The 25,819-nt window shown below is 41.4% G+C and overlaps 1 protein-coding gene across 7 annotated transcripts in view; it reads right to left on the bottom strand.

Moving 5' to 3' along the window:
* Positions 1-25,819, bottom strand: part of ttn.2 (titin, tandem duplicate 2) — a 219,954-nt gene that overhangs the window by 182,168 nt on the left and 11,967 nt on the right. For 6 of the 7 annotated variants that reach the window (XM_085373730.1, XM_085373729.1, XM_085373728.1 and 3 more), the window contains exons 1-23: positions 22,816-23,063; positions 22,289-22,530; positions 20,109-20,341; positions 19,846-20,010; positions 19,592-19,760; positions 17,809-19,505; positions 17,437-17,718; positions 17,087-17,353; positions 16,659-16,931; positions 16,300-16,563; positions 14,474-14,734; positions 13,089-13,349; positions 10,938-11,201; positions 10,577-10,837; positions 10,057-10,317; positions 9,545-9,805; positions 9,320-9,464; positions 9,023-9,191; positions 8,066-8,297; positions 6,607-6,891; positions 5,807-5,932; positions 5,269-5,457; positions 3,319-3,369 (exon numbers count right to left, since the gene is read on the bottom strand). In XM_085373730.1, coding sequence (XP_085229856.1) covers positions 3,319-3,369; positions 5,269-5,457; positions 5,807-5,932; positions 6,607-6,891; positions 8,066-8,297; positions 9,023-9,191; positions 9,320-9,464; positions 9,545-9,805; positions 10,057-10,317; positions 10,577-10,837; positions 10,938-11,201; positions 13,089-13,349; positions 14,474-14,734; positions 16,300-16,563; positions 16,659-16,931; positions 17,087-17,353; positions 17,437-17,718; positions 17,809-19,505; positions 19,592-19,760; positions 19,846-20,010; positions 20,109-20,341; positions 22,289-22,530; positions 22,816-22,986 — 6,529 coding nt within the window. In that variant the 5' untranslated portion in view covers positions 22,987-23,063. Of the gene's footprint in view, positions 1-3,318; positions 3,370-5,268; positions 5,458-5,806; positions 5,933-6,606; positions 6,892-8,065; positions 8,298-9,022; positions 9,192-9,319; positions 9,465-9,544; positions 9,806-10,056; positions 10,318-10,576; positions 10,838-10,937; positions 11,202-13,088; positions 13,350-14,473; positions 14,735-16,299; positions 16,564-16,658; positions 16,932-17,086; positions 17,354-17,436; positions 17,719-17,808; positions 19,506-19,591; positions 19,761-19,845; positions 20,011-20,108; positions 20,342-22,288; positions 22,531-22,815; positions 23,064-23,125; positions 23,275-23,379; positions 23,520-24,173; positions 24,372-24,464; positions 24,532-24,766; positions 25,026-25,757; positions 25,818-25,819 lie in introns of those variants that run through there. The other variant, XM_085373731.1, reaches the window with a different exon arrangement.

Consider the following 25,819-nt stretch of genomic DNA (forward strand, 5'->3'; position numbering starts at 1 on the left):
TGTCTGGTGTTTGTTTTTCACTAATAAATCTCTCTGAAATTCTGAATCTGTCCTCTGGCCTTGGTCTTGTTCTTGGTGACTTTTGGGACTTTTGCATCAGCGTCTGTGGTGCTGTGTCTTCTTCTAGCCCAATTGTCACTGTGGAAGCTTTTGTACCCACAGAGGCAGACCTTTCCACCTCTCTGCTTCTCATCTTTATTGTAGATGTGGGTGTTGATTGAGCCATTCCTTCAGGATTATCTTCCCATGCCTCTTTTTTGAGTGATTCATGAAAAGAGGAGTGCATGGCCTCAGTTTCCACAGTTGCTCTTTTCTCCTGCTGGTTGTAAATGTGCCCTGTGGGCTCTGTGGACTTTGCCTCAGGGACAATGGGCAGATCAGTTTCAGGATCATATGTCTCCTCTCCTGGCATCCTACTCCCTTGCTGCCATTTCCTGATCCTCAGGGCAAGGAGTTTCTCCTCACAAGCTATTCGTTCAGCTTCCAGGCTCTTCTCGTAACGAGCCCTCAAATCCTCCCCAGCAAATGCTTCTTTACACAGATCAGCTGTTTCTGTTGCTGCTGTGTCTTCTCTAAGAAACCTCTCTCTGGTAGATGTGACTGACTTTGGCATGGTTGACTGTATGAGTAATGTTGCTTCTTGAGAAGGCAGACTTTTAACACGTTCCCCACTTTCAGTGTACATTGTAGTTTCTGGGTAAACCGCTTTCTCACCAAGCGGTCCTTCAAGGTTGCATGCTGTCATCCCAACATTTGTAACCTGCACCTTATGGTCATCAACCACATCTGCTTGTATTTCAACAAAACCCTTGACTTTTTTATCCTCTAGTTTCTCTGAATGTTTGTCGTCTGATGTGTTTTCTGTTTCTGACACACTTGTACTGACCAGCTCACCTCTCATTAATTGGATGGCCCTGGTTCTCGACTGAGGCTCGAATGAATGTCTAACACAAGGCTCAGCGGGATCCCTGCTAGAGGTTTTACCTTGAAACTCCCTGTACGTCTCACCCAAATCAAAGGGTCGATTGAAATGCTGAACATCAGGCAGAGAAGCAGGCTTGACCCTAAGTCTCTCGACATAATCTGCATAGCTTGACTCGCTGGCGACAGATTCTAACTCAAACTCAGAGGAAGACATGGTGGAAATAGAAAGCCTCTTTTTCTGTTTGACAGCTTTTTGGAGTGTAGTAAGTTTTGTTCTTACCTCATTGTGGAGACTCTCAGTGTCACTGAACCTCTCACTGTATCTGTCACTGCACCTGTCACTGAACTTATCACTGAACCTGGTGCCAGTGCGTCGGTCACAGTAGATGTCACTGAATCTGTCGTTGAAGCGCTCAGATCTGTCAAACATCGGGGTAGGAGACAGGGCACGCTCAGAGGCAGTTTCTAACCGCTTAGACTCCTTTTCTGGTTCCTTGTCTTCTGAATGGGAACCAGGCATGAAGTACACAGTACGCACAAGAGCACTCTTAGATCGAGATCTACCCTGATGGACCTTGGACATTTTGTCAAAAGGAGACCCGACATATCTGAGGTCAACCCTAAACTTCCTCTCTTTCCTCTGCTCTGCCATGGTATCGATGCTCTCGTGGGCTTTAGCAGTGCGTCTAATAAAGCCAAGATAGTTAGCAGACTGCTCTTCCCTCAGTGACACCAGAAGTGATGCTGTGGATTCTGCAGAACCCTCTATGTTTATTGCCATTACCTTATAACTGCCCGAGTCCTTTTCTTTGACACCATGAATAACTAGACTGGTAGTGTGAACATGCATTTTGCTGTCAGTGTAGATCCTGCGTCTATGCTCTTTAGGTATAGATCTGTTATTATGAAACCAGAGGATAGTAGGAGGAGGGCAGGCAATCAGTTTACATTTGAACTCTGCTGCCTCCCCTTCTAAGATGGACTGAAACTTAAGTTTCTTTGTGAAAGATGGTTTCATGTTTTCTGTCCATGAGCTGATGGATGAAGTCCTGCTGGAGCAACGATTGGCTGACACCAGGCCATGATCTATGAAATCCTCAGTGTCGGAGAAGGCTCCTCTAAGCTGCCAAGTGGCAGTGAGTTCTGTGCTGCAATGCACAGTTTCTTCTTTTCTTTGAGGACAGAACAGTTCTGCAAACAGAAATGGACAACTGTCAGACCAACACAGCTTCCAGGGGTAAAAACTGAAAAAAGGACTTGAATGAATCATTAATGGAAATATTAAATGCATGCAAGGACTCACAATGCCATAAGAAAATTCACTCACCATATTTGTTCGAATAAACGCAAGACTTGATTCTTTTTATTAGAAACCTGCAGGAAGTTTTGATCCTTCGTCTGTGGAAATTTCTTCAAAACATATATTATTTTGTTGTGATTAAAGAAGCATATTTTCAAGATGGACTGCTACCGTTTGCGTGTTTTAGTTCTTGAAACTTGTTTTATGCTAGAATATTTCTTACCTGACTTGCAGACAGAAGAATAAACGCCCTTTCTAATCCTTAAACTTAAACAGGGAATGAAAGATGCACACGTATGAGATGCAGAACTCTCTAAAAACAAATATTATATTCCAAAATTAACCAATGAAGCAGCAGAATTTGATGAGACGGCGTTTATTCGAACTAATATAGGTTTACTGGGGTTATTTAGAAAGCAAACCACAGGAATCACATTCCACTATCTGCAAGCCAGGCTAAGAAATATTTTGCAGGAGGAAGGTATCAGTTCCAGATTCGGCAATCCTCCATGTCTTTAAAAAATACAGACCCGCGTTTTTCTGGGAAGAAAATCAGATGAACTTTCATGCCAAAGATAAATAAACTTTTGAATGCAAACTGCTCAAGTTCAACAAATTCTCACCTGAGGGAAACCACACAACATTATCAAAGTAAGACCAGATGGAATATGAAAGATAATTTAGAAAGTGTTTATACATATATATGTATATATATATATATATATATATATATATATATATATATATATATATATATATATATATATATATATATATATATATATATAAAGATGTCATGCAACTGTGGAGGGTCAAAGTTCATCCTGAAATATAGAAATGATGATAAAAGCATGGACGCATGACAAGTACGATCCAACACAAAGCATCCACTCATGTAGCGGTTATCACTTTGCTCTCACAAACAATTCATCTGCTTCAGTGAGCCACAGCTTGGAGTTATCCAGTGACAGACTACTTTCAAATCAAAATTCAGTTGAGAGAAATCTGCTCCAGCTGTAGTTTTTCCACTCCAGCCATGATGGAGCAATGCTCTCGCTCTAATATGTGGTGAAAAGTTAACTTTATGACCTTACCTTTGACTTCCAGCTCAGTCTTGGTTTCAGCCTGCTCTCTCACGTGAGTCACTGTGAAGAAAGCCATGACATTTATTCCCTTTTCATCAACACACTGATCCCAACATGGGCAGATGTAGACACACATTTCTTTCACATATAATGTACATTTACATGTGTACTGACAGTTTTCTACCCCTCTTAATGTCTTTCCCTACAGAAAGTATTGCTTCCATATCTTTATTCTGAGCAGGTCTCAGAGTGTTTGGATAATTTTCTATTTTTTTCTTTTCTGTTTTTAATACTGCAGTGCGCTCAAACACACTCAAATAAATGTAAGTCTTACTGTAGCTGCCTTGAAGCAAATTCACATTCTGTATCTGAAAATGAGTCAGGTTACTAACTTCTGTCAGTTCCTGTTTTGAGGCTTTTTTGTTAAATTTTTCTGATTGAAAAATAATTTCAGAGAATCAAACCCACTAGTAACTAATGTGACAGTGAATGTTGCACCTCAGTTCAGGACATCCTCTCAAGTTTTGCTTGGAGCTAATTAGGACGGGTTACCTTCTTCGTTTATGGTGAGTGTGGCTGAGCACCTGGCCTGTTCAGCAGTATTAGCAGTCTTACAGGAGTACTGGCCAAATCATCCACTACGACGAGAGTGTTTTCATCAGACAGTGTTTTCATTCTTGTTAGGCTAAACCGAGTGTTGGTTGTGGAACCAGCTTATTTCTGATTTTGGCATGCTAGCTACACACAGATAAAAGTGGGCCTCCCCCCATGTGGCACTGTACAGCTTGTGATTGGTTGGATGAAATTGGCTTTTGGCAAATTGAAGGTATCTTTAGGTGAGTGATGTTGGTGGTGGCTGATCTGTCCCACGTTTGCTTTTGCCCTGAAATAACGCATGTTCATTGGCTCAGTGTACTTTGTTCTATTTACATCCCAGTAAGCACCATTTGTGTGATCTGTCAGGAGCTGGGAATAAGGGAATATCTTCTGTCCTTTCACAGCATAACAAAAACTACAAACTAAACTAACTAACTACAAAAATACTCAAAACAACCAAAACTACTTGGACCAGAGCAAATGATCCCTCACTATCATGGCTGAGCGTCCCCACTAGCATTTCAAATCACTAAACTGAAACTGACTGAGGGCTCATGAGGTCATATTTCAGTAAAGAAAGCGTGGATAAAAACTTTGACACAGAACTCAGGTGAAAAAGGAAAAGGTATACACAATGATATTTACTTGTTTGTATTTTTATGAAAGATTGTTCCCTGAGCCTTGGTCACCTTTCATTGCATTCCTATATAACTATAAAACACATTGCAATGGGAGTAATTTTACAAAGTTAATTCTACATGGTTAATAAACACTTCCAACACAAAAGCCCACATTTTTCTCATTTTTATTATTATTCATTTTATGATCCTCCAATGCCACCATAGGCAGTACGATGGGTTCTTTCCGGGTACTCCAGCTTCCTCCCACAGTCCAAAGTGATGCAATTAGTAGTGATAGGTTAATTGGTAACTCTAAATTGTGAACACCTCTAAAGGTGTGAATGTGAGTGTGGATGGTTGTCTGTCTCTATGTGCTAGCCCTGCAACAGACTCGCGATCTGTCCAGGGTGTGCCCTTCCTTAGACAGCTGGGATGGGCTCCAGCCGATGGATGGATGAATGCCATCATTACACAGGCAGATTTTTTCCCTTTTTCCTTTGCCCACTGTTGTTGCTGTTGAGATTCACTTTAATGTATAACTTAATCCTAACCTCAAAGAACAAGTTCTGAAAACTGAATGTGCAGGATTTGTTATCGCCAGACAGCACAACACCAAATCATAATCTACAGATTCAGTGAGAGTGTGTTGATCTGAAACCAGCACTGCTGTGAGCTTCTGTTAGTGACACTTCAATTGTCTCAGAGTAAGAAAAGCAGCCTTTCTTTTTAGTAATAAACTCACCGTCTAATGTAAGAGTTGCAGAGCAGGACACCGTCCCTCCATTGTTTGTGGCCATGCAGGTATACTCGCCCTCGTCCTCTGGATAAACCCTGGAGATCTCCAGCTGACAGCTGTCATCAAACTGAGATATCCTGAAGAATTCGGACTGTTTGATTTCCTTTTTCTTGTGGAACCAGCTTATCTTCACATCTTGATGGTTGACAAAGGAAAAAGCACGGCTTGTGTAAATATACTGCAGTAAATTTGCACTGTGGGTCAACAGCAAGAGTAAATAAGTCAGAAGGTGGTTAATTAGTCGCGTGCCATAATCAAGTTTCAGTGAAGTCCCAATGGCTTCAAGAGAAGACCAAAGGACACACTACTACTGAAACTTATGCGTAGGTAGGAAATTCCATTCACAGGAAGTGGCCACAGGTTTGAATAAAGTTTCAACTTAAAATTCTGTGCAGCGTAACTACCAGGAACTGAGCAATACCATCACTTTGTTTCAGTATTAAAAAAATCACAGCATCACTCAATAAGAAATTGTATTTTTTACCATCTCCACGGACTTTGCACTGGAAGCAAGCTGGTGCGCCCTCGCAGGCTGAAGTGCTGGCCATGGGTGAGATGATGACAGGGGGAGCAACAGTGGCGGGGGAGTCTGGAGAAACCACCTCTGAAACTGCAACACAAGAACCTGAATCAGTACAGATACAGCCACTTACAATGTCTGCCTGGACCCTGGCAGGGCAATGGTGGGTCCTCGGCCAATCCTTGACTGGTCTCCTTGACGGTTGCTATATTGCCGCCTGTGACGTGGACGACACAACTATGAGTAGTAACGCCCTTAATGAGCAATCAGTGGTAAAAGCATGTGTATCCACCAGGGGGAGCAGTGTGGAGGCTCCCTGCAGGCTTGCACTGCATATTCATACACTTTCTAATTAGCTGGTTGGTTAGCGATGCAAAAACTCCACACGCTGTCAGGTAAGAACACTCTTATACAAATAGTCTTCTTCTTTATCTTTTCCAAAACTTTAGGAAAACTTTTTTCTTTTCGTATTTTAGTGCTTGTTGTTCTGCTGCCCTACATCATTTGCATTATATTGAAGCTATCATCACCTCTTAATGATCACGTTGAATTAATAATAAAGTGCAACTTAAAAATATGCAGAAGTCATTTCCACCTTCTGGTACGATCTGACCTATTTCTGGTGGAGAGTTGTGTCCATGAAAACTGTGATGTTGGGCTAATGGCGAGAGCATGCACTCTACTCAGGAAAAAATGCCGATTTCAGCAGAAACCAACAATCTGTTTTATACAAAACTGACTATCAAGTCACATCCATGTCTCACCTTCAACATTGAGTGTTGCAGTGCTTGTGGCAGTGCCATACTCGTTCTTGGCCTCACAGGTGTAGACAGCAGCGTCTTCAGGAAAGACCTCGATGAGCAGCAGTGTGTGCTCGTTGCCATCGTGCAGGAACTTGCACTTGAAGCCAGCGGCGAGAGCCTGGGAGTTTTTGTACCAGAAGACCTGAGGCTGGGGAACACCGCTCACCTGGACTGAGAAGCGAGCTGGTTTTCCAGCCTCCACCGACTGGGGCTCCATGTGGCGAAGGATCTGAGGAGGCTCGGGGACTGAACGAGGCAGAATATTTTAGAGGTAAAGTTTAACTGGAATATACGGATATTCTTGCTCCATCCTCTCATGTCACTTCCCCTGTATTAAGTTCATGTGTGTCTATGTATTTGGTCACCATATTTCACTTCCTGTGTTATTTGGATTCTTTGTCCTCTGTGCCTTGCTTTTAGTTTTCTCATCATCCATTTCTTTTCAGCTGTGTTTTGCTTTCATCACATCTCCACTTTCCTGATTGCTGTTCTCTGTGGGTGGATTTAATTTTCCCTTTTGTGCTTCATGTTTTGTTTCCTGGACCTTTTGTGATGTAATATGAATTGCTTTCTTGTGTCCATCCTTCCGTGTCTGCATTTAGGCCTGCTAGAACCTTCAGCTGCACTTCTGCGTGTACAGCGGTCCCTCGTTTATCGCGGGAGTTACGTTCTAAAAATAACCTGCGATAGGCGAAAGTAGCCAACTTTATTTTTTACAATTAACATAGATGTTTTAAGGCTGTCAAACCCCTCACTACACACTTAATACACTTTTCTCTCTTATTTAAATATTCTCAAAGTTCAGGCCTTGTAGAAAAATAAGTCCAGTATTACAGAATGAAACCAAAGGGACCTGCAGGTGACGACGTTTTCAGCGTTGTTGTGTTTGTTGGGGAGAAAACTTCACGTCAGAGTCACGCTGCTAGCAATCGAAGATTTATGTAAATTTGACAAGCTGAACGCATTCTGTACTGTACAGGAGACACAGCACGAGATTAATTGACAATGCGCTGTAAAAAACCCAAAAAACTAAATTGCACCAAAAAAAATCTGCGAAACCGCGAAAGGCGAACCACGTTATAGCGAGGGAGCGCTGTATATACTTGAGCTTGTACATATACGTTTAACCCTGTGATTAGAGAAAAGTCCTAAAAAAATTCAAACCCAGTTCTAATTTTATTTAAATCATTAAAGATATATGCTGAACAGACATTTTACCCTTAAAAATAGCAGCTCAAAGAAATAATTATAAAGCCAAAATGGTGAGAATGATGAGTGTATGTAACCTTCAAAGCACAATTGTATCACTGATGAGAAAGTTTGAAATAAATGGCCTTTTTAGAAACAAACAAGAAACAACCAGTTTTTATGTGTTCATACTGTACATCATTCTTTCTGTGTGACGTCACGCTGGACTTACTGTTTATTCGAAGCTGCATGGTGCTTCTATTTTTGCCAGCGATGAAGGTGTACTCCCCAGCATCACTCCTGTAGGTCTCTGAGATGGTGAGGCGATGCAGCTTCCTGATGGTCACGTAGTTAAATCGTTCTTCCATCGAGAACTGGATCTCCACACCGTTCTTCAGCCAGTGACCCTCCACATCTTCTTCATTCACTTCAAACTCAAAGGTTGCACGGTGTTTCTCCAGAACCTAGGAGGGGATAGTGAAATATTTACATTTCTATCTCTGTTCAATTCAATTCAGTTTTATTTATATAGCGCCAAATCACAACAACTGTCGCCTCAAGGTGCTTTATATTGTAAGGTAGACCCTACAATAATAGAGTTAAGGCCCTATTTTCTGTTGAAAATGTCAGTAAATACAATCACCAAGCACCCAAAATTCTACTATTTAAGTTGCTTTTTAAAATGTGAGTGCAGTAAAACATGCTGTGGGGGACTGACAAACCTGAGCGGGTCATATGTAAACATTAATAGTTATTTTTTATTTTTATGGCCAATCGTCACTGCTTCCACAGAGAGAACAGAATAATATCTAAATATTTACACACTGTTTCTAGTGTATCTTTATGCCTTATTACTTTAAGGCATATTTCTAAATAAGAAATAAAAGAGAAATAAAAATGTTAATGTCAGGTTCAGTATCTGTAAACTTCGCCCGTGTCTTTCCAAGCTAAAACATATAGATGCACCAAACTGACACTAACTTCTCTGCGTAACGCCTGTGGTTGTGAAACAGAGCAGCTTTGGTTGCAAAAGTTAACTTAGGATTAAAATAAGATGAAACTCATTGCAATTAAATAAATGAACAGTCTTAAAAAACAGCGAATCACCTTTAATCCTCAAACTGTGATTACCTGAAAGACAGAAGTTTTATTCTGAAACATCAGTAAATGAACTTTAAAACCACTTCACCGTAATTTCCCGCTCAGGAGGTTCCGAGATCCGAATGTCGCGACCCTCCACTGTGAGCCGGGCCTTGGAGACGCTTGATCCAGCTACCACTGAATATTCCCCAGCATCAGACATTCGAACCGTCTGGATCATGAGGCGGTGAACATACTTCTCTGCTGTCACAATATACCTTTGGATTCAAGGCAGAAGATATCCAACTCACAATTAACCTCTAAAAGCTTTCATTGTCCAAAGGAGACGCTGGGAATAGTGATTTTCAGATTAAGTGTGGCCAAACTTTGACGAGCACTGACAGACCTTTCCTCAGACATGTCCATCTCCTGACCGTCCTTCATCCACATCACCTGGATGTTTGGCTCAGAAACCTCACACTCAAAAATCGCCTTCTTCTTCTCTGTGATCTTTATGTCCTTGATCTTCTTGGTGAATTCAATCACACGAGCTGAAAGAACAACATTTTCAGAGACGTTTCGTAGCATTTCTCACCTCTACAGACTGTAAACGTGCTCAGCACCAGGTTACCTTCGACAAAGAGATTAGCAGTGGTGGCAGCAGAGCCGGCCACAAACTTGTACTCTCCTCCGTCTCCAAAGTGAACGTTTCGGATGGTGAGGGAGTGCGTAAGCTGCCGACTGCGGACCTGGCACCTGTCCGACGACTTCATTTCCACGCCGTTCTTCAGCCATTTGTACGTGATGCCTTCATAGTTGACGGTGACCTCAAAGGTGATAGTGTCTCTCTCTTGGGCATTCAGGTCCTTCAGCATGGAGGTGATCAGAACCGCTGGAGGACGAAATTTGAGGGAAATACAAAAAGACACATTCACTGTGTTTGCTTTTGAAGAATTTCAGCTATTACTGTATGCAGTTATTCAGATATGCAGCTCAAATATATAGCGAGAATTCTGAAACTTTAAAGCTTAAAATATGTTAAATTAGGTGATTATATAATTTAGAAATTATTTTAACCCCCCTCTTGAGTCTCATTCTGATACAGTATTTTCATATCACGTTGTGGGAGGTCAGAATTCTTACGGTTGACGGTGAGTGTTGCAGACACTTGGTCGTTGCCACAAATGAAGGTGTACTCTGCAGAGTCGTCCCTGCTGGTGTTCATGATCTTCAGCTGATGGAGTTTTCCCTGAACCACAATCCTGAACTTGTCACTCATCTCAATCTCCACTCCGTTCTTCAGCCAGGTGGACGGCACATTGAAGTGGGAGACTTCACACTCGAATGTGGCCACTTGAGTCTCTGGTACCTCCACACTTTTCATGGGTTTAGTGACCAGCAGAGCTGCATGTAGTAAATCAGGTCACAAGACATGGATAACAAAAGATTTGACAAATATTCTTCTCGTCTCAAACACCATAAACATTCTTTATATTCTTCAGTAAGTGGATGGACTGCTTTTCACTCTACCTGCAATCTGTGCTTAAGTGTTTTTGATCTAACATTCATACTCTGATGGATGTGTCAGAGAGCAGCTTGGAGTTACTATCTTGCGATCTAAATGCAAGACTTCACATGCAGTTTGTCTTATAGTGCTACATACCCTCCACGGTGAGTACAGCACTGCACTGCAAGTGTCCAACCACAGCCACGTACTCTCCTGCATCGCTGCTGTCCAGATTCTTCAGGATCAGTTTGTGTGCTTTCCTCTCAGACAGAATCTTGCACTTCTCACTTGACTTCAGCTCCAAACCTTTAAACATCCACCTAACAGGGATGTTGTCATGTGAGAGGCTCATCTCAAAGGAGGCTGTGCCATCCAACAGAGACGTCGCATCTTTTATCTTCTTCACAATTTTGATTTCTGCAGGAAAAAAGTAGCAGATAAACCACTCATGTGATATGATGATACCTGACAACATTGTGCACAATTCTTGGTTATGCTGATAAAATCTGACACTTACTCTCTACGTTGAGTCTGGCATTGGCAGAAAGTTTTCCAAGTTTGAAGGAGTAAACAGACTCGTCCTGTATGTTGCAGTCCTTGACCTTCAGTGTTTGGACCATGCCACTGGAGACGATCTCGTACTTTTCGCTGTTTTGCAGTTCCACCCCGTTCTTAATCCACTGGGATCCTTTCACATCGGGGTGTGTGAGCTCCAGTGTGAACACTGCTTCCTGGGTCTCCGTCACGGTCTGGTTCCTCAGAGTTTTCTTGATCTTCACTCCTGCATATAAATATAAAGCTCTGCTAACTTTAATGTATACACACGGAGGTGATTCGTTAGTTTTGGAAGCATTTTAGTTCTGTCAGGAGAGGTGGGACAGACAGAGACTGAAGTCCCCCCGGCTTACCTCTCATCACATCTGAGAGTACAAGTTCTTAACATCCAGCCTCTTATGTTAAAAGTGATGCAGAGCGCTAAATGGAGTCTATCTGTATGTGCTTTTACTCATAAATCATCTTTTTTTTTAATCAAACATACAATAGAGATATAAGTCTAATTAATATGAGGAATGAAACTTATTCTAATGTGCAGATATTATCCAGCTTCATCCTTGGCACATTGGTGTCACACATGATTGTATGATACATGAAGTATGTTGCAAGTGTTAAACACAGATTAACATGAGGGGATTTTGCTGGTGGTTAATCGTGTTTCGCTTCCTAATAGTGATCAGAATATAATCAGGTATAAATTTAACCAACATACAAATAAGAAAATATAATCTATAATAATGATTCTAGGTGCAGGCCTCTCACTGAGTGTGTGTGTGGAGATGACCTCAGAGGCTGTGGGTGTGTGTGGGTGTGGAGGATGGGAGGGGGAAGTGAGCGAGCCGGAGAAGCCACTAATCTAAAAGAACGTCTGATTTTAATGTGCAGGATTTAATAAAAGAAATCATATTGAGTATAATGGGACAAATGAACAGAGTTATGAAGAGAAAAAGTGAGAAAATGAATGTGTTAGGACAGATGAGGTGGCAGTAATGGTGGATGGATGTCACAGCCACTGTTATTGAGGTGAAATTATAGCAAGTAACACCAGAGGAACAACCAATGCCGACACTGTGGGCTCACTAATTGGATTTAGGATTTTTGACTTTTTCTCTACTTATTTTTGCCGTTTGAGATTATAAATCCAAGAGGATTGAGATTTCCATTGTTTCTGAATGGGATGCAACTTCCATGAACTTGGCTCTATTTCTATTGGACAATATCCACACAGAGATGAGTGTGTCTGTGGCCATTCTCTCCTCAGACCATCTCCTCTCAAAGATTCTAATAAAATCAGCATTAACTCAGAATCAGTTAATTAGGTAAGAATAATTCAAGTAATTTGATTCTGTAATAATTATTCTAATTTACTTTGGCTTTTGCTTTAATAAAATACGTTCAAAAAGTTTCATTTGTGAACCTTTTTAAACTTTCGTGAAACAGTAAATGTAAAAACCTGAGGATGAATCCATATTAGTATAAATAGCTCCTATTATTCTTAGATTTACAAGCTGCTAAGTTACTGAGGGCTCCCATTTTTTTTTGTTTGTTTGTTTTAAATGAGAGGAGCCATGGTAGTTAGTACTTATAGAGGGATAGTTATTACTGGATGAATCCCCTCACCCATACGCTCCATCTAAGATCTGCTCCGCCTTCTGGGTAAAACTCATAGGATCAGAGATTAGGATTAATCCCGACTTCCAGTATTGGAGTACTGGTCCCATGGATCGACCGTACAAATATAACACTTATTATAGTTACTAGAGCTATAATATGTATAATAACTACTGCAAATATTGTGATAGTGAGTCTGTCTGAAACTATCATAAAAGTTTAAACAAACATTTACCAAGTCATTATTTTTTGCGACAAATGAACAGGACATTCCCAGATAACCTTTAGAGCTGTATATAACAGACAAAATCTTTCAGTTTTCAGCACTCACTTTGCATTTTTCCCACAAAATGTTAATTTTTAAATTTTCTTTCAATAACTACTTTTATTTTGATTGTCGTATTTAATTTACCTCAGTATGTTCCCGGTAAATGTCCTGTTTTATTTATCTTGGTTATGTGAACACCATGTGTGTGTGTGGTAGTGGGAAGCTAGTACTTACCCTCCACCCTGAGATTAGCTGTAGTTTTGGAGTTGGCCACCTGGTAGGTATACTCTCCGACATCCTGTGGCCTGGTAATGTTGATGATGAGGCGCCTGATGGCTCCGTTCACCTCACTCACCACATTCTCATTGAAGTCAATGGGCTGGCCCTCCTTAAGCCACTTGCCCTCAGCATTGGCATTTGCAACTTCACACTCAAGCTCAGCAGTCTGAGACTCCACCACTGTCACATCCTGCAGGGGCCGTGTAATGGCTCCACCTAATGGCAGCAGAAAGTAACATTTCTGTCTCACTTCTGACCACATGTCCTAATCACAGAAACAGCAAATGCCAACACACACAATCTTCTGTCATAATAAAAAAACAGCTGCTTTAAAATAATCCACGTTTTTGTCAAAGATGGGTATGGGTAGGTATAAATGTCAGCAAAATGTGAAATGTGTACCAACAATTAAGTAACAAATTATCATCTAGTGTGTGGATTTCCCTTATCTGAAGTGGCAGGTCAAGGAGCAGCAGTCTGAGAAGAGACCAAACCTTCTTCTTCCCACCCACTTCCTCCATCCAAGGTTGCACCAAGTAATTCCCAGGCCAGCCAAGAGACATAATCCCTCCAGCATGTCTCGTGTCTACCCTTCCTCACCCAGGAAACATCAGATGCACGAACCACCTTACCTGGCTCCATTCTATGTGGAATGAATCCCTCTCAGATAACTGAGCTCCTATATCTAAGCCTGAGCACAGCGATCCTTCAGAGAAAACTAATTTCTGTGCCTTGTTGTTAAGATCTCATTCTTTTGATCATTACCCAGAGCGTGTGACCATAGAACAGAGTAGGGACGTAGATCAACCAGTTTATCAACATCTTTGCTTTTACACCCACCTCTCTCTTCATCACAATGGAGGGTTACAGTGTCCAAATCGCTGTAGTCGCTGCACTAATCCATCAATCCCCTACTTCCCTCTCCTCTCACTCTGAACAAGCCCAGGATTCTTAAATTCCTCCACAAAAACTCATCTCTGGCCCAGAAGCAAGCAAGCAATGGATACCCCATGTTCTCGAATGCCTTCTCCTAATCCACAAAACAATTGTAGAATATGCTTGAATATTCTTGAGAGGATAGAAAACTTGTCCAGCTCTTTACGTTGAGGAATACAACCACGTTGTTCATCTTCAATCTGAGGTTCAACTAACTGATGTATTCCCTTCTCCAGTAATCTGGCATAGATCCTCCCAGGGAGGCTGAGGAGTGCGATCTTTCTTGAAGATGGGCACTACCACCCCAATGTGCCAGTGAGTCTTTTTTAAAATCAGTGATTGTGTAAATGATTTCATCTGAGTAAAACACACAATATCCATAATATCTTAAAAGTTAGACATACCAGAGACAGTAAGCTTGGCACTAGATGTCTTTTCACCAGCATGAAACATGTACTGGCCCTCCTCATCTTTCATGGCGTCAATGACTGTCAGAGAGTGAGCCTTTCCCTTTGACTCAATCTTGGATTTGGGTCCAGGTTTGATTTGCTGGTTCCTGAATGTCCAGACTGAGTCAATTCCAGGGTGAGAGACTTCAACATTAAACGTCACATTCTGGGACTCTGAACACACTTTGTCCTCCATGTGTTTCACAATGTGTACCTCTGTAAAAATGAAATGGTTAGAGTATGAAAGTGAGACTGGAACCTAAAAACAGTATCACGCTGAAAGTACAATGCTGTGAAAAAGTATTTGCCCCCTCCATGATTTTTTTGTATATATTTTTCTCACACTAATATTTTCAGTCAGCAAAATTTACACTAAGTTTAGACCAAATGATAATTTAATTCTTTAAGGAAAAAAGGTGCCTGAACTTACATGGCTTTATGTGAAAAAGTAATTGCCCCGCTTGTTAAATCATTAATTAACTGATTAGCCACATATTTTGGAAAGCCGAGTTCAATAGTCACACCCAGAGCTAATTACCAACAGACCTGTTGACTAGGGATGGGTACCGGTATCCGGTGCCATTATGGCACTGGTTCTGACATAAACGGTAGTAACCAGACCGAAAAGCACACATTTCGGTGCTTTATTTTTCCTGAGATGTGATACACTTTAGATTCTAGCCAATCATTTTACGTTTCCGAGGATAGTAGGCGGGCCCAGGTACGTACGTTCTTTTAGAGCAGAGCTACAGATTAAAAATGCCCAAGGCGAAGCGGTCAAAAGTCTGGCTGTACTTCACAGCAAAAGATGCAAACTCAGCAGCAACAAGTGCTTTAAGCCGATACTGTGATACTGTCAAAGGAGGTAACTCCTCGAATCTGACGACGAACCTGGCGACGTATAGCATTTTGTTAAAAGCCGAGAAATGCGCCGTATTTGATAGCTTGCTAAACATGAGAGGTTTTTGGACAAAGTGTGTGTTCTCCATTCTTTAAGCACCGGTTCAAGCACCGTTTCAAAAGTACCGGTTTGGTACTGGTATCGTATAAAACCTAAACGATACCCATCCCTACTGTTTACAGACTCCAAAAAGGCACTGATTACTCTTCCAGGAGGTCACAAAAGAACCCAAAACAACCTCTAAAGAACTTCAACCTTTTACAGCCACAGTTAAAGTCAGTGTTCATGATTTAACAATAAGAAACATAAGTGCAAATATGGCATCCAAGGGAGACGTTGACTACAAAAGACACAGTTGACCAAAAGGCAAAAAACATTACAATGATTATACACCCACACGGTGATCTGAAGCACTTTAGCAAATCCACCTTTAAACTGGTCAAAAAACAAAATAAAGGTTCAGGAGTCAGTCAAATCCAGTTAAAATCTGGACTGGGATCCTGTTGTGATGCTTTGGCGTGACTTTAAACAGACCGTTTATGTTCAAAAACCCTCCAATGTGGCAGAGTTAAAACAATTCTACAAAGACGGCAGACAACATTCATACACAGTGATGTGGAAGATTCAATGTTTCATTGCAGTTCTTCCTGCCAAGAGTGGCCTTACCAGTTATTTGGTTAGGATAGGCCAGATAGGTTTGGATAGCTTTTTGCCTTAACAGATAAAATCGTCATCTAAAAACTTTAAAAATTTTTGCCTTTACTTGGGTTATAATATTAAAATGTGTTTAATGATCTGAAATATTTAAATATGAGATATATGAAAAACAAAATCCAGAAGGTGACATATACTTTTTCACTGCACTAAAAATCTTTCTTACCTTCAACCGTCAGGCTACAGCTGGTGTCAACCTTGCCAACAACTAGTTTATAGTGACCCTGATCAGATGCAAAGGTTCTGGTGAAGACCAGCCGCTGCTTTGCTCCCTTTGCCACCATTTGGATTCGGTCACTGGGTGTCAACAGTTTGTCATTATGGTACCATTTGACAGAGCTGATGTCCTGGGCAGAGATCTTAGCCTCCAGGACAGCCTTTGTGCCTTCAATAGAGGATACATCCTTCAGTGGCACTACAATGTCAATAGCTGTAAGAAAGAGCAACAAGATGACAGTCAAAAGTCACAATTTTTTTTAACAAAATATTTTTAAGTTTATATTCAAACCCAATTCTAACTCTTACTTTGAACACTGAGTTTGCCTGAGGTGGAGATGTCCTGGGCAGGAACCACAAAAGAGTACAAGGCAGCATCTTCTGTGCTGATATTCTCCACCAGCAGCTTGTGAACCATCTTGTCAATGACAATGTGGATACGTTCCGAGGCAGAAATGGCCTGGCCGTTCTTCATCCAGGTTCCCTCAACATTCTCTTGGGAAAACCTGACCTCCAGCTGAGCAATATCACCCTCACAGACTATCAGATCAGTCAGGGGCTGCATCAGTGTCACTGGACGCACTGAAGGCAGAGGTAAAAACATGCAATCAGACAATTACCCACAATGTTTTTCAACAGGTTAAAGTTGTGAAACAACAGAACGCTGTTGAAATACACTGATGAAAATTCTCTTGTTTGCCAGCAGCAGTAACATGCACTTCACATTTTAAGCTTACGTTTCATTTTTAGTGAGGCACTGGTCTTCAGATCACCGCATACAAAGGTGTATTTTCCCTGGTCCTCTTTCCTGACATCCTTGACAGACAAAGTGTGTCTTCCTCGACGTGACGATATGATGTATTTATTGCTGGGTGAGAGAACTTTGTCTCCAAAGAGCCAGCTGCCCTCAGCATCTTCACGAGATAACTCGACCTCAAACTCGCCAGCATAGGATTCTGGTACCTCAATGTTCTCCATTTGTTTGATGAGCTCGAGAGCAGCACCTGGATACAGAACAACATACCGAACCATTTTTATGTAATTTACAGGAACAGGACAGTTCCGGTGGATATTCTAGATAAATTACCTTCCACGTGAAGCCTTGCACTCGTTCTTATGTTCTCATCATCTGCAATCACACAGGTGTATTCTGCGTCATCCCTCATTTCAATCATTAGCACAGATAGGAAGTGGACTTTTCTGTCAGAGTGCATTCTGTATTTGTCTCCTGAGAAGATCTCCGTGTTGTTCTTAAACCATTTGACTCTGACGAAGGGTTCATTGGTTTCACACTCAAAGGTCACCATGGTATCCTTCTCCTTGGCACTCGTATCCTCCAAGTTTTGGGTAAAGCTAACTGCTGTCTTGGCTGCAACAGCGAAATGAAGAAGACAAAAACAAATCAAGACAAAGAAAATTTAGCATGGCGCAGAAATGATTTTAGATGAACTTGCTTTACCTTGTACAAGCAGGAAGGCATGACTTGAGGACTCCCCAGCAATATTAATGGCCTTAACCATGATGCTAGCAGAATCTTCTGTTTCGACATCTCTTATGACCAATTCACATACATTGTCCTCAGGCCAGTACCAGTAAATACGGTCAGACTTTTCCAGCTGAATGCCATTCTTGAACCACTGACACTCAGGTTCTGGTCTACCAACTACTCTGACTCTGAAACGAACCTCATCCATTGGAGCAACAGTCTTGCTTGCAATGCGTTCCAGGATCTTGGGTGCTTCCATGCTGGGAGAGAGCAGGACCCGTTCAGGTTTTATTGTGGGGATAGTGAGTTTACCCTCTTCCTCCATCCTCTTCCTTTCAGCTTCTTCTTTCTCTTTCATATGATGGAGCAGCTCCTCTTTAGTCTTCTTCAATAGGTCTTCATAAGAGTCATCCCTCTTGCGAGACTTAAGCTCTACAGCCGAGATAGACTCATAGAAACCCTCCTCTGTTCTGCGCTTGAACTTGCTCTTCAGTTCTTCAGACTCCTCTGAAGTTTTCTCATGAAGAATTCTCTGTGTCTTACGCAGCTTAACCACTTCCCTGTCTTGTGAAGCCTCACTAGGTCGGTCCATCTTCACAATATCAAATCCAATCTTGCCAGGCTCGTGTGTAGCCTCTGCAAGTTTTGGTTCTGGTGCACGACGCAGGACAGTTCTAAAGTCTTCCCTCTGCTGGATCTCTAGCTTTACTGTGTGCTCAGCTGTTCCTAAAGGATTGTCAGCAACCACCCTAACCTCTCCTGAGTCATAGGACTTGATGTCAACAATCTCTAAATAGTAAATACCATCATAACGGAGTCTATATCTCTTGCTTTTGCGGATAAGTTGTCCGTTGAGGTACCAATTAACCTTTGGTGCTGGATAACCAGTTACTCTGCAGCGGAATCGTGCAATGTTGCCTTCCAGCACTCTTGCTGGTTCAGGAAGCAAGACAATATCAGGTTTTGTCTTTTCAGATTCTTCATCAGCGCCGACTCCTGCAGGTCCTCCCTCATGAGCCATGCGCTCAATCTCATCCATCCTATATGCTCCCTTCCTGCCTTCAGGAAGTTGTGTTTCCTCAACAAGTCCCTTCTCATCCTTGACAATCAGGGTGGCTGAGGTCTGGTCAACTCCACATTTGTTTGTGGCTCTGCAAGTAATAACACCACTGTCCCTAGCATAAGCAACTTCATAATCAAGGCTGCAGTATCCAAATTCATTGACCATATGCAACCTATTAGCAGCAGCCAGAGGTTTGCCATCATGCAGCCACTCCACTACCATATTGGGGTCACCAATAGGAGTGAGTCTACACTCAAAATGGGCTGGTCCAAAACACTTCATTCTGATAGATGTCAACTTCTTCTTGAATTGTGGTTTCTGTTGCTTCTCCTTGTCATAAAGATCACCCTCCTCCCACTGCTCTTGGCCGTATCGCAAATGAAGCGGCTCCAACTCGGGTGCTGCAATCTCTTTAGCTTTGTAGGTTCCTCTAGGAATAATGAGCTTCCTCTCGGTTTGAGGGGCAGCAAAGTCCACCTCAACATTGACTCTGCAACGAGTGGTGTCTCTACCAGCCTTGTTGATGGCTGTAGCAGTGTACCAGGCGCTGTCTGAGCCTGAAGCAGATGGAATCTGGAATTTGGCTTCTCCTTTGGTGCCATCAATCCTGAAAAAGTAAAAGGTCACATATACTGAAGAAAGCACTTTTATACTGCACTGAAAACAAAATATAAAATACTAGATATTACATACTTTATCTGTGGATGCTTGTGTGGGGTGATGATGTCACTGTTTTTCAGCCACACAATGTCTGGCAGGGGGTTTCCAATGGCTTTGACAGCCAACTCAACCAGAGTGCCCTGCTTTACAGTGATGTTTTTCAGCTTTTCAACAAATTGAGGACGTGCCAGGGTTTCTTGAGCTATAGATAGCAAAAAACAACACAATGTCTAACAATATGATCTTTTGGTTAACTAAAAAGTTCAAGAGTGCTATATATCACTCACCATCAACAGTAAGAGTTACATTGAGAGATGCCCGTCCAGCTCTATTCTGAGCAACAACCGTCCACTCTCCAGAGTCTTGTGGTAGGGCTGGGACAATGATCAGGGACTGAGTACCATCCTCTTTAATCACTATCTTGTGTGTGTTATCATTGATCACTTGTTGTCCTGGGAAAAGAAGGGCAAAATGAGTTGACTGAGAGGCTGAATCAGAAAACAAAGGTAGACATCAAGAAATTTTTCTCTGCTACCTTTTCTGTTCTTACCATTGTGGAACCAGTATGTGTCAGGCATTGGCCTGCCAACAACTTTCAAATCAAATCGGGCAGTTTGCCCCTCAGAACATTTTATTGAGGAGGGCTTCATGACAAATACAGGTTTGTATAGTCTTTCAAGCTGAGCCTCATCTGTTTCGTCAAATCGACGGGCAGGAGACTGGCGAGGAGATCGGCTGGAAGAACGCCCTGGGGAGCGGCTCAGAGAACGAGGAGATGTCGATCTGAGAAAAAAGCAGTGTCGTCATTTGACATGGCTGCAGTTAAACAAAACAAATTTTAATGTAAAACATGCAGTGGATAGAAGCTTTGAAAGCTTTCAACCTGATATTGTGTGCTTATTAACACTTAGACCCCCGGAGAGCAGTCATTTTGGTTTTCTACCTTAGACCCCTGCGGAGTCATCATTTTGCGTTTCTACCTTTAAAAGCCGGAGAGCAGTCAGTCAAATGCTGGAGTCGTTCATATGTATATTAGGTCGTTACCTAGGAATTCTGGAGGGAGGGGAGTGGGGGTGAGTGATTGAGGGGGTGGGGGAGTGGAGTGTTTCAGTTTGCCATCTTAGGGAGAAATCAACACATGTCCTTTGTATGTCCTTTGTTGCTGACATTTATTGATGAAAACAGTACAAAAAACCAACCATTTGTACACATATTTACAAATAATGATAAAAAGTGAGTGAGTACATTTCAACATTTTCAGCAATCACTCACAATCCTGGCACTGCCACGGTATCTGTCGTCTGCATTTACCACATGTGTACCTGTAGCAGTGAACACATCGCACAGTGGCCTGATTTTTTTTGCATCTGTGTACTTGGATTTTAGGTCGCAAGCCACCCAAAACTTGCTCCATGCACCACTCAGCAGGCCATTTGTAAATATGTGTACAAATGGTTGGTTTTTTGTACTGTTTTTATCAATAAATGTCAGCAACAAAGGACATACACCCATGTGTGTTGATTTCTCCCTAAGATGGCAAACTGAAACACTCCAAGTTGGTGACTTTTGGAGATTTGTTTCCCTGGATGATTGAGAATGCATCAAGATGAAACACAAAAGGAAGCTCACCGCTTTTAGCAGCTCCCCCACCCCCTCAATCACTCAGTGAGTGATTGAGGGGGTGGGGGAGTGGAGTGTTTCAGTGTTTCAGTTTGCCATCTTAGGGAGAAATCAACACATGTCCTTTGTATGTCCTTTGTTGCTGACATTTATTGATAAAAACAGTACAAAAAAACCAACCATTTGTACACATATTTACAAATGGCCTGCTGAGTGGTGCATGGAGCATGTTCATTGGTTCATGGACCTCCCTGAACTAATGGCATTTATGGCAGCAACAAAAGTGGTGAGCTTCCTTTTGTGTTTCATCTTGATGCATTCTCAATCATCCAGGGAAACAAATCTCCAAAAGTCACCAACTTGGAGTGTTTCAGTTTGCCATCTTAGGGAGAAATCAACACACATGGGTGTATGTCCTTTGTTGCTGACATTTATTGATGAAAACAGTACAAAAAACCAACCATTTGTACACATATTTACAAATAATAATAAAAAGTGAGTGAGTACATTTCAACATTTTCAGTAAATGCCATTAGTTCAGGGAGGTCCATGAACCAATGAACATGCTCCATGCACCACTCAGCAGGCCATTTGTAAATATGTGTACAAATGGTTGGTTTTTTGTACTGTTTTCATCAATAAATGTCAGCAACAAAGGACATACAAAGGACATGTGTTGATTTCTCCCTAAGATGGCAAACTGAAACACCCCCTCAATCACTCACCCCCACTCCCCTCCCTCCAGAATTCCTAGGTAACGACCTAATATACATATGAACGACTCCAGCATTTGACTGACTGCTCTCCGGCTTTTAAAGGTAGAAACGCAAAATGATGACTCCGCGGTCAATTTAGCCAATTTAGCTTCCACTTCCACCATTTGACTGCTCTCGGGTTTTATAGGTAGAAAGGTAGAAGCCTGGGGATGCTAGTGTTAAAAGTGTGTGTATTATTAGTGTATTATTAAAGCACCACTATTATTCTGCTAGTCACCAATATTGTCTGCCTTTTTTAAAAGCTAAGCTATAAGCCAAAACATCCAACGTCCAGTTCTCATGGCGATATGTGATTTTCTTAATTTCTTTTTTAATTGTGCCATCATTAGATTACCTTATCCTCTGTACTGCTGGCTGTGGTGTGTATCTCTGCGGCGTTACAGCTTCGGATGGCTCCACATAAAGCTTTCCAGAGCTGACTGCATTTCCCTTCATGTTTGTGGCAAAAGCAGTGTACACGCCTTCATCCTCTGGCAGCACCACAGGCAGACGAAGACTGGCTCGCCCATCTTGAAGAACTTCAATTTGGTAACGCGCACTGGGCCTGATGCGCTGGCCATCTTTGTACCAGGCAATCTGGCACAAGATGACAGTAGATCAACAAAGCTGGCTAAACGCTATAAAACTGTGAGAGTGCGATGACTCGACAGAAAGCATGAAACATAGCTGTTTGTTGTACTGTCAGATTTAAATGTTTCTCTTTACAGCAACGCTGGAATGGTATTTACAAAATAATAAATAAAGGCCAAAAACCTATATTTCTTGGCAAACCAAATTATTTATTATAAAGCATCACTCTGATATACCCAACTTTGGTTGGATGAGTGAAAGTTGTTTCACTATATGAATGTGTCTCAATACCTTTGGCAGTGGTTTTCCAACCATCTTGCAGTGGAAAGTGACTCCCACTCCCTCCATGATCCTGTAGTTTTTCACTGGTGTGTCAAAGGCTGGCTGCACTGCCTCCTCATCTGCTATAGTCACTACCAGCTCTCCGTCCTCTGCCACAAGCTCTCTGTAAGTAATTGTCATGATACACAGTTCGATCTTCTGTATTATCCTCTCCTCAAAGGCTGAAATGAGGAATTCCTGCAAAAATGATGGACATTAATTATGAACCGTAGATTGAGATCTGTTATCACAGCACTGCAAATGTTTATAGCACAAGTACCGTTTCTGAGACAAAGCTCATCGGGGTTATTGTCCTCCTCTGTTCCAATTCATACTGACTCACGACCACGGAGGGTTCCTGAACCACTGACGTAGTCACTTCAGTTTTATATGTTACATCGTGCTGCTTCATATGTGCTTCATATTCCTCTGTAAACACAGATACGGATACGCAGATAAAGCCAGACACATCTTTTCAAAGTGATTTTTAAAGAAAGTTTAAAACTGCAAAAAACAAAAAAAGGATGCTAGTACCTTCCTCCAACAGGCTGGTGGAAGCTGAAGCTTCTCCGTGGGGATTTTTAGCAAAGATGGAGTATTCTCCGGCATCGTCAGCAAAGGTCATCGAGATCTCCAGTTTACATTCTCCAGTTTCCTTGTAGGCAACTTTGTATCTGATAAGAAAACCAAAACAAGCTAGTGCTTCATCGTCACAGCATGATTTCAAGGCTCAATAACAAATTGTTCTACCTTAATATTTGGTTTGTCACTGCCATTACTTACAAAGTAAAGTGGATTTTTATTTAAAAAAATAAAAAAACGATATGTTAGAGAGTGTACAACGTACAAAAGACAATGATAGCTAGCTCCAGTTAAGCAAATCCACAAAAAACATTGGCCGGTGATGTAAATATGTCTTTTCAAAGACACTAACCTGCTTTGCAATGACATGGTCATCAGAGGACCACTGTTAAAAGGACCTCATAAAGAAAATATCTGAACTGCTAAACACACGTAAGTTACCTACATGTTAATAAAGATCATTATCACAGTTGTGGTAATTTTTAAGGTCTGATCTAAAACATTAAAAATATTGCAAACATTACAAAACAGCTGACTCATAACGGAGCAGGACTATAACTGTTCCTGTTTGTTCCACAGATAGGAGATGAAATCAAAGAGATCAAATACTTATTTCACTCAGTGACATGCAAATCAATAGATTTCTGGTTGATATCTGTCTCTGTTCATTTCTTTGCAAGTCAGCAAACTCAGATATTCAGCAGGGGATCCATTTTTTCCTGTATGTATTTTATAATCTGTATCACCTGTATCCAGTGGTAAGCAGCACGCCATTCTTCTTCCAGATAATGTGAGGTCTTGGATTTCCTCCAACCTGGCATTCAAACACAACACTTCCTCCCTCCACTAGCTTCTGCACAGTGGGTTTCTTGATGAAGAACGGAGCTGCAGGTTCTCCTGCGCTCAACTCTGTCACTGTCTGCAGCTTTGTTTCAGCTGCAACACTGAAGAGGAGCAATAGCTTTATCAATTCTGCAGCTTTGGATTCTTACATGACTATAAATCTGCAAAGAATGAATCTGACTTTTACAACTCACGTTTTTTCTTGTGTGATTGCAATTTCTGTGACAGCTGTTTCCTCTCTGCTTTCGATTTCTTCTGAAACTACAAGAGAAAGTGAAAGTCAAATTAGTTTGTATAAAACTTGATGATCTGTAGTTTAACATGTTTTAGCATGTCCACAACTTGGACATTTGACTCTGTTGTGTTCATCAATTTTCAAGTGTACCAGGTGACCGCAGGCTCGTGCAAAAATCCAGTTGTTTTTCTCCTCTACAGTAAATTCATTTCCATACAAGCTTGTCAGCTTTACTTTGGCTTATCATTCCAGTATAGATACCTTTCACAAGCAGGTAGCAGGAGGTGCTCACAGTTCCTGCTTCATTGGTGGCAGTGCAGGTAAACCGGCCACTGTCTTCAGCAAATGCCTCACGAATAATCAGCCTGGCAAATCCGTGCTCGTAGCTGATCTGGAAGTCAATGGAGCTCTCGATCTTGTAGTCCTCCCTGAACCAGATTATGACCGGGGAAGGGTGACTGCTGATTTTGCACTCCAAGGTCACTGACTCACCTTCGGTCACAGTCAGGTTCTTCAGTCCCTGAAATAGTCATAAAGAAGTTTATAGGATGTACAGCAATTTTACATCACATTTATATTCTGAAGACAAAAAGGCCTACTAGGAGTAAATAGTGATCAGAATACGCTCTTTAACTCACACGTTAAAATGTCCTCGTCTTGTAATATTGTCAAAATTAAACACATGCTGGAAACTAGTTCATGCATTTGTTACTTCTTGGCCAGACTAATGTAATTCCTTATCAGGCTGTTGTATAAGCTCTGTTAAATGGTTAAAAATCGATCCTACATGCTGTAGCGAGAGTACTAAGGGAGAGAAAGAACGATCATATTTCTATAATATTATGTTGTGAATTGTTTTCATGTTCTCGTACATTATTGGGTTCACTTAGCAAAAAATGTAAAAATATATTATTCCTTACATTGAATGTAAAATAGATACATTTGAATCACAAACTGTAATTATGTAGTATTATTATGAAAACTGATGACAGGAAGAGCTTTAAATGTTGCTACCTTCAGTGGCTGTTATGAAGTCAGATGCAGCACTTTGTGAAAGGATCAGTTATCTTTTAAAGTTTTCACTACAAAACATGTTACCTTACATTCATTGGGTCTTTCCTTTTGATAAAGTGTATGTTTAGGGCTGGATCAGGTTTTCTCTCTGATATTTAAGGTACATTCTTGCCAACTAGCTCTTTATAAATAAGCTGAATTTAATTGGAAACAGGAAGCAGATAGGAAAAGTACTCACAGCAATAAGAGTGGGTGGAACAACAGGCTCCTGGGATCTTGTAGGCACTGCAGCCACCTCCT

This window comes from Diplotaxodon limnothrissa, linkage group LG16, assembly GCF_057381915.1.
Source record: "Diplotaxodon limnothrissa isolate DT_005_m linkage group LG16, D_limnothrissa_male_GT1.1, whole genome shotgun sequence".
Taxonomy (NCBI): domain Eukaryota; kingdom Metazoa; phylum Chordata; class Actinopteri; order Cichliformes; family Cichlidae; genus Diplotaxodon; species Diplotaxodon limnothrissa.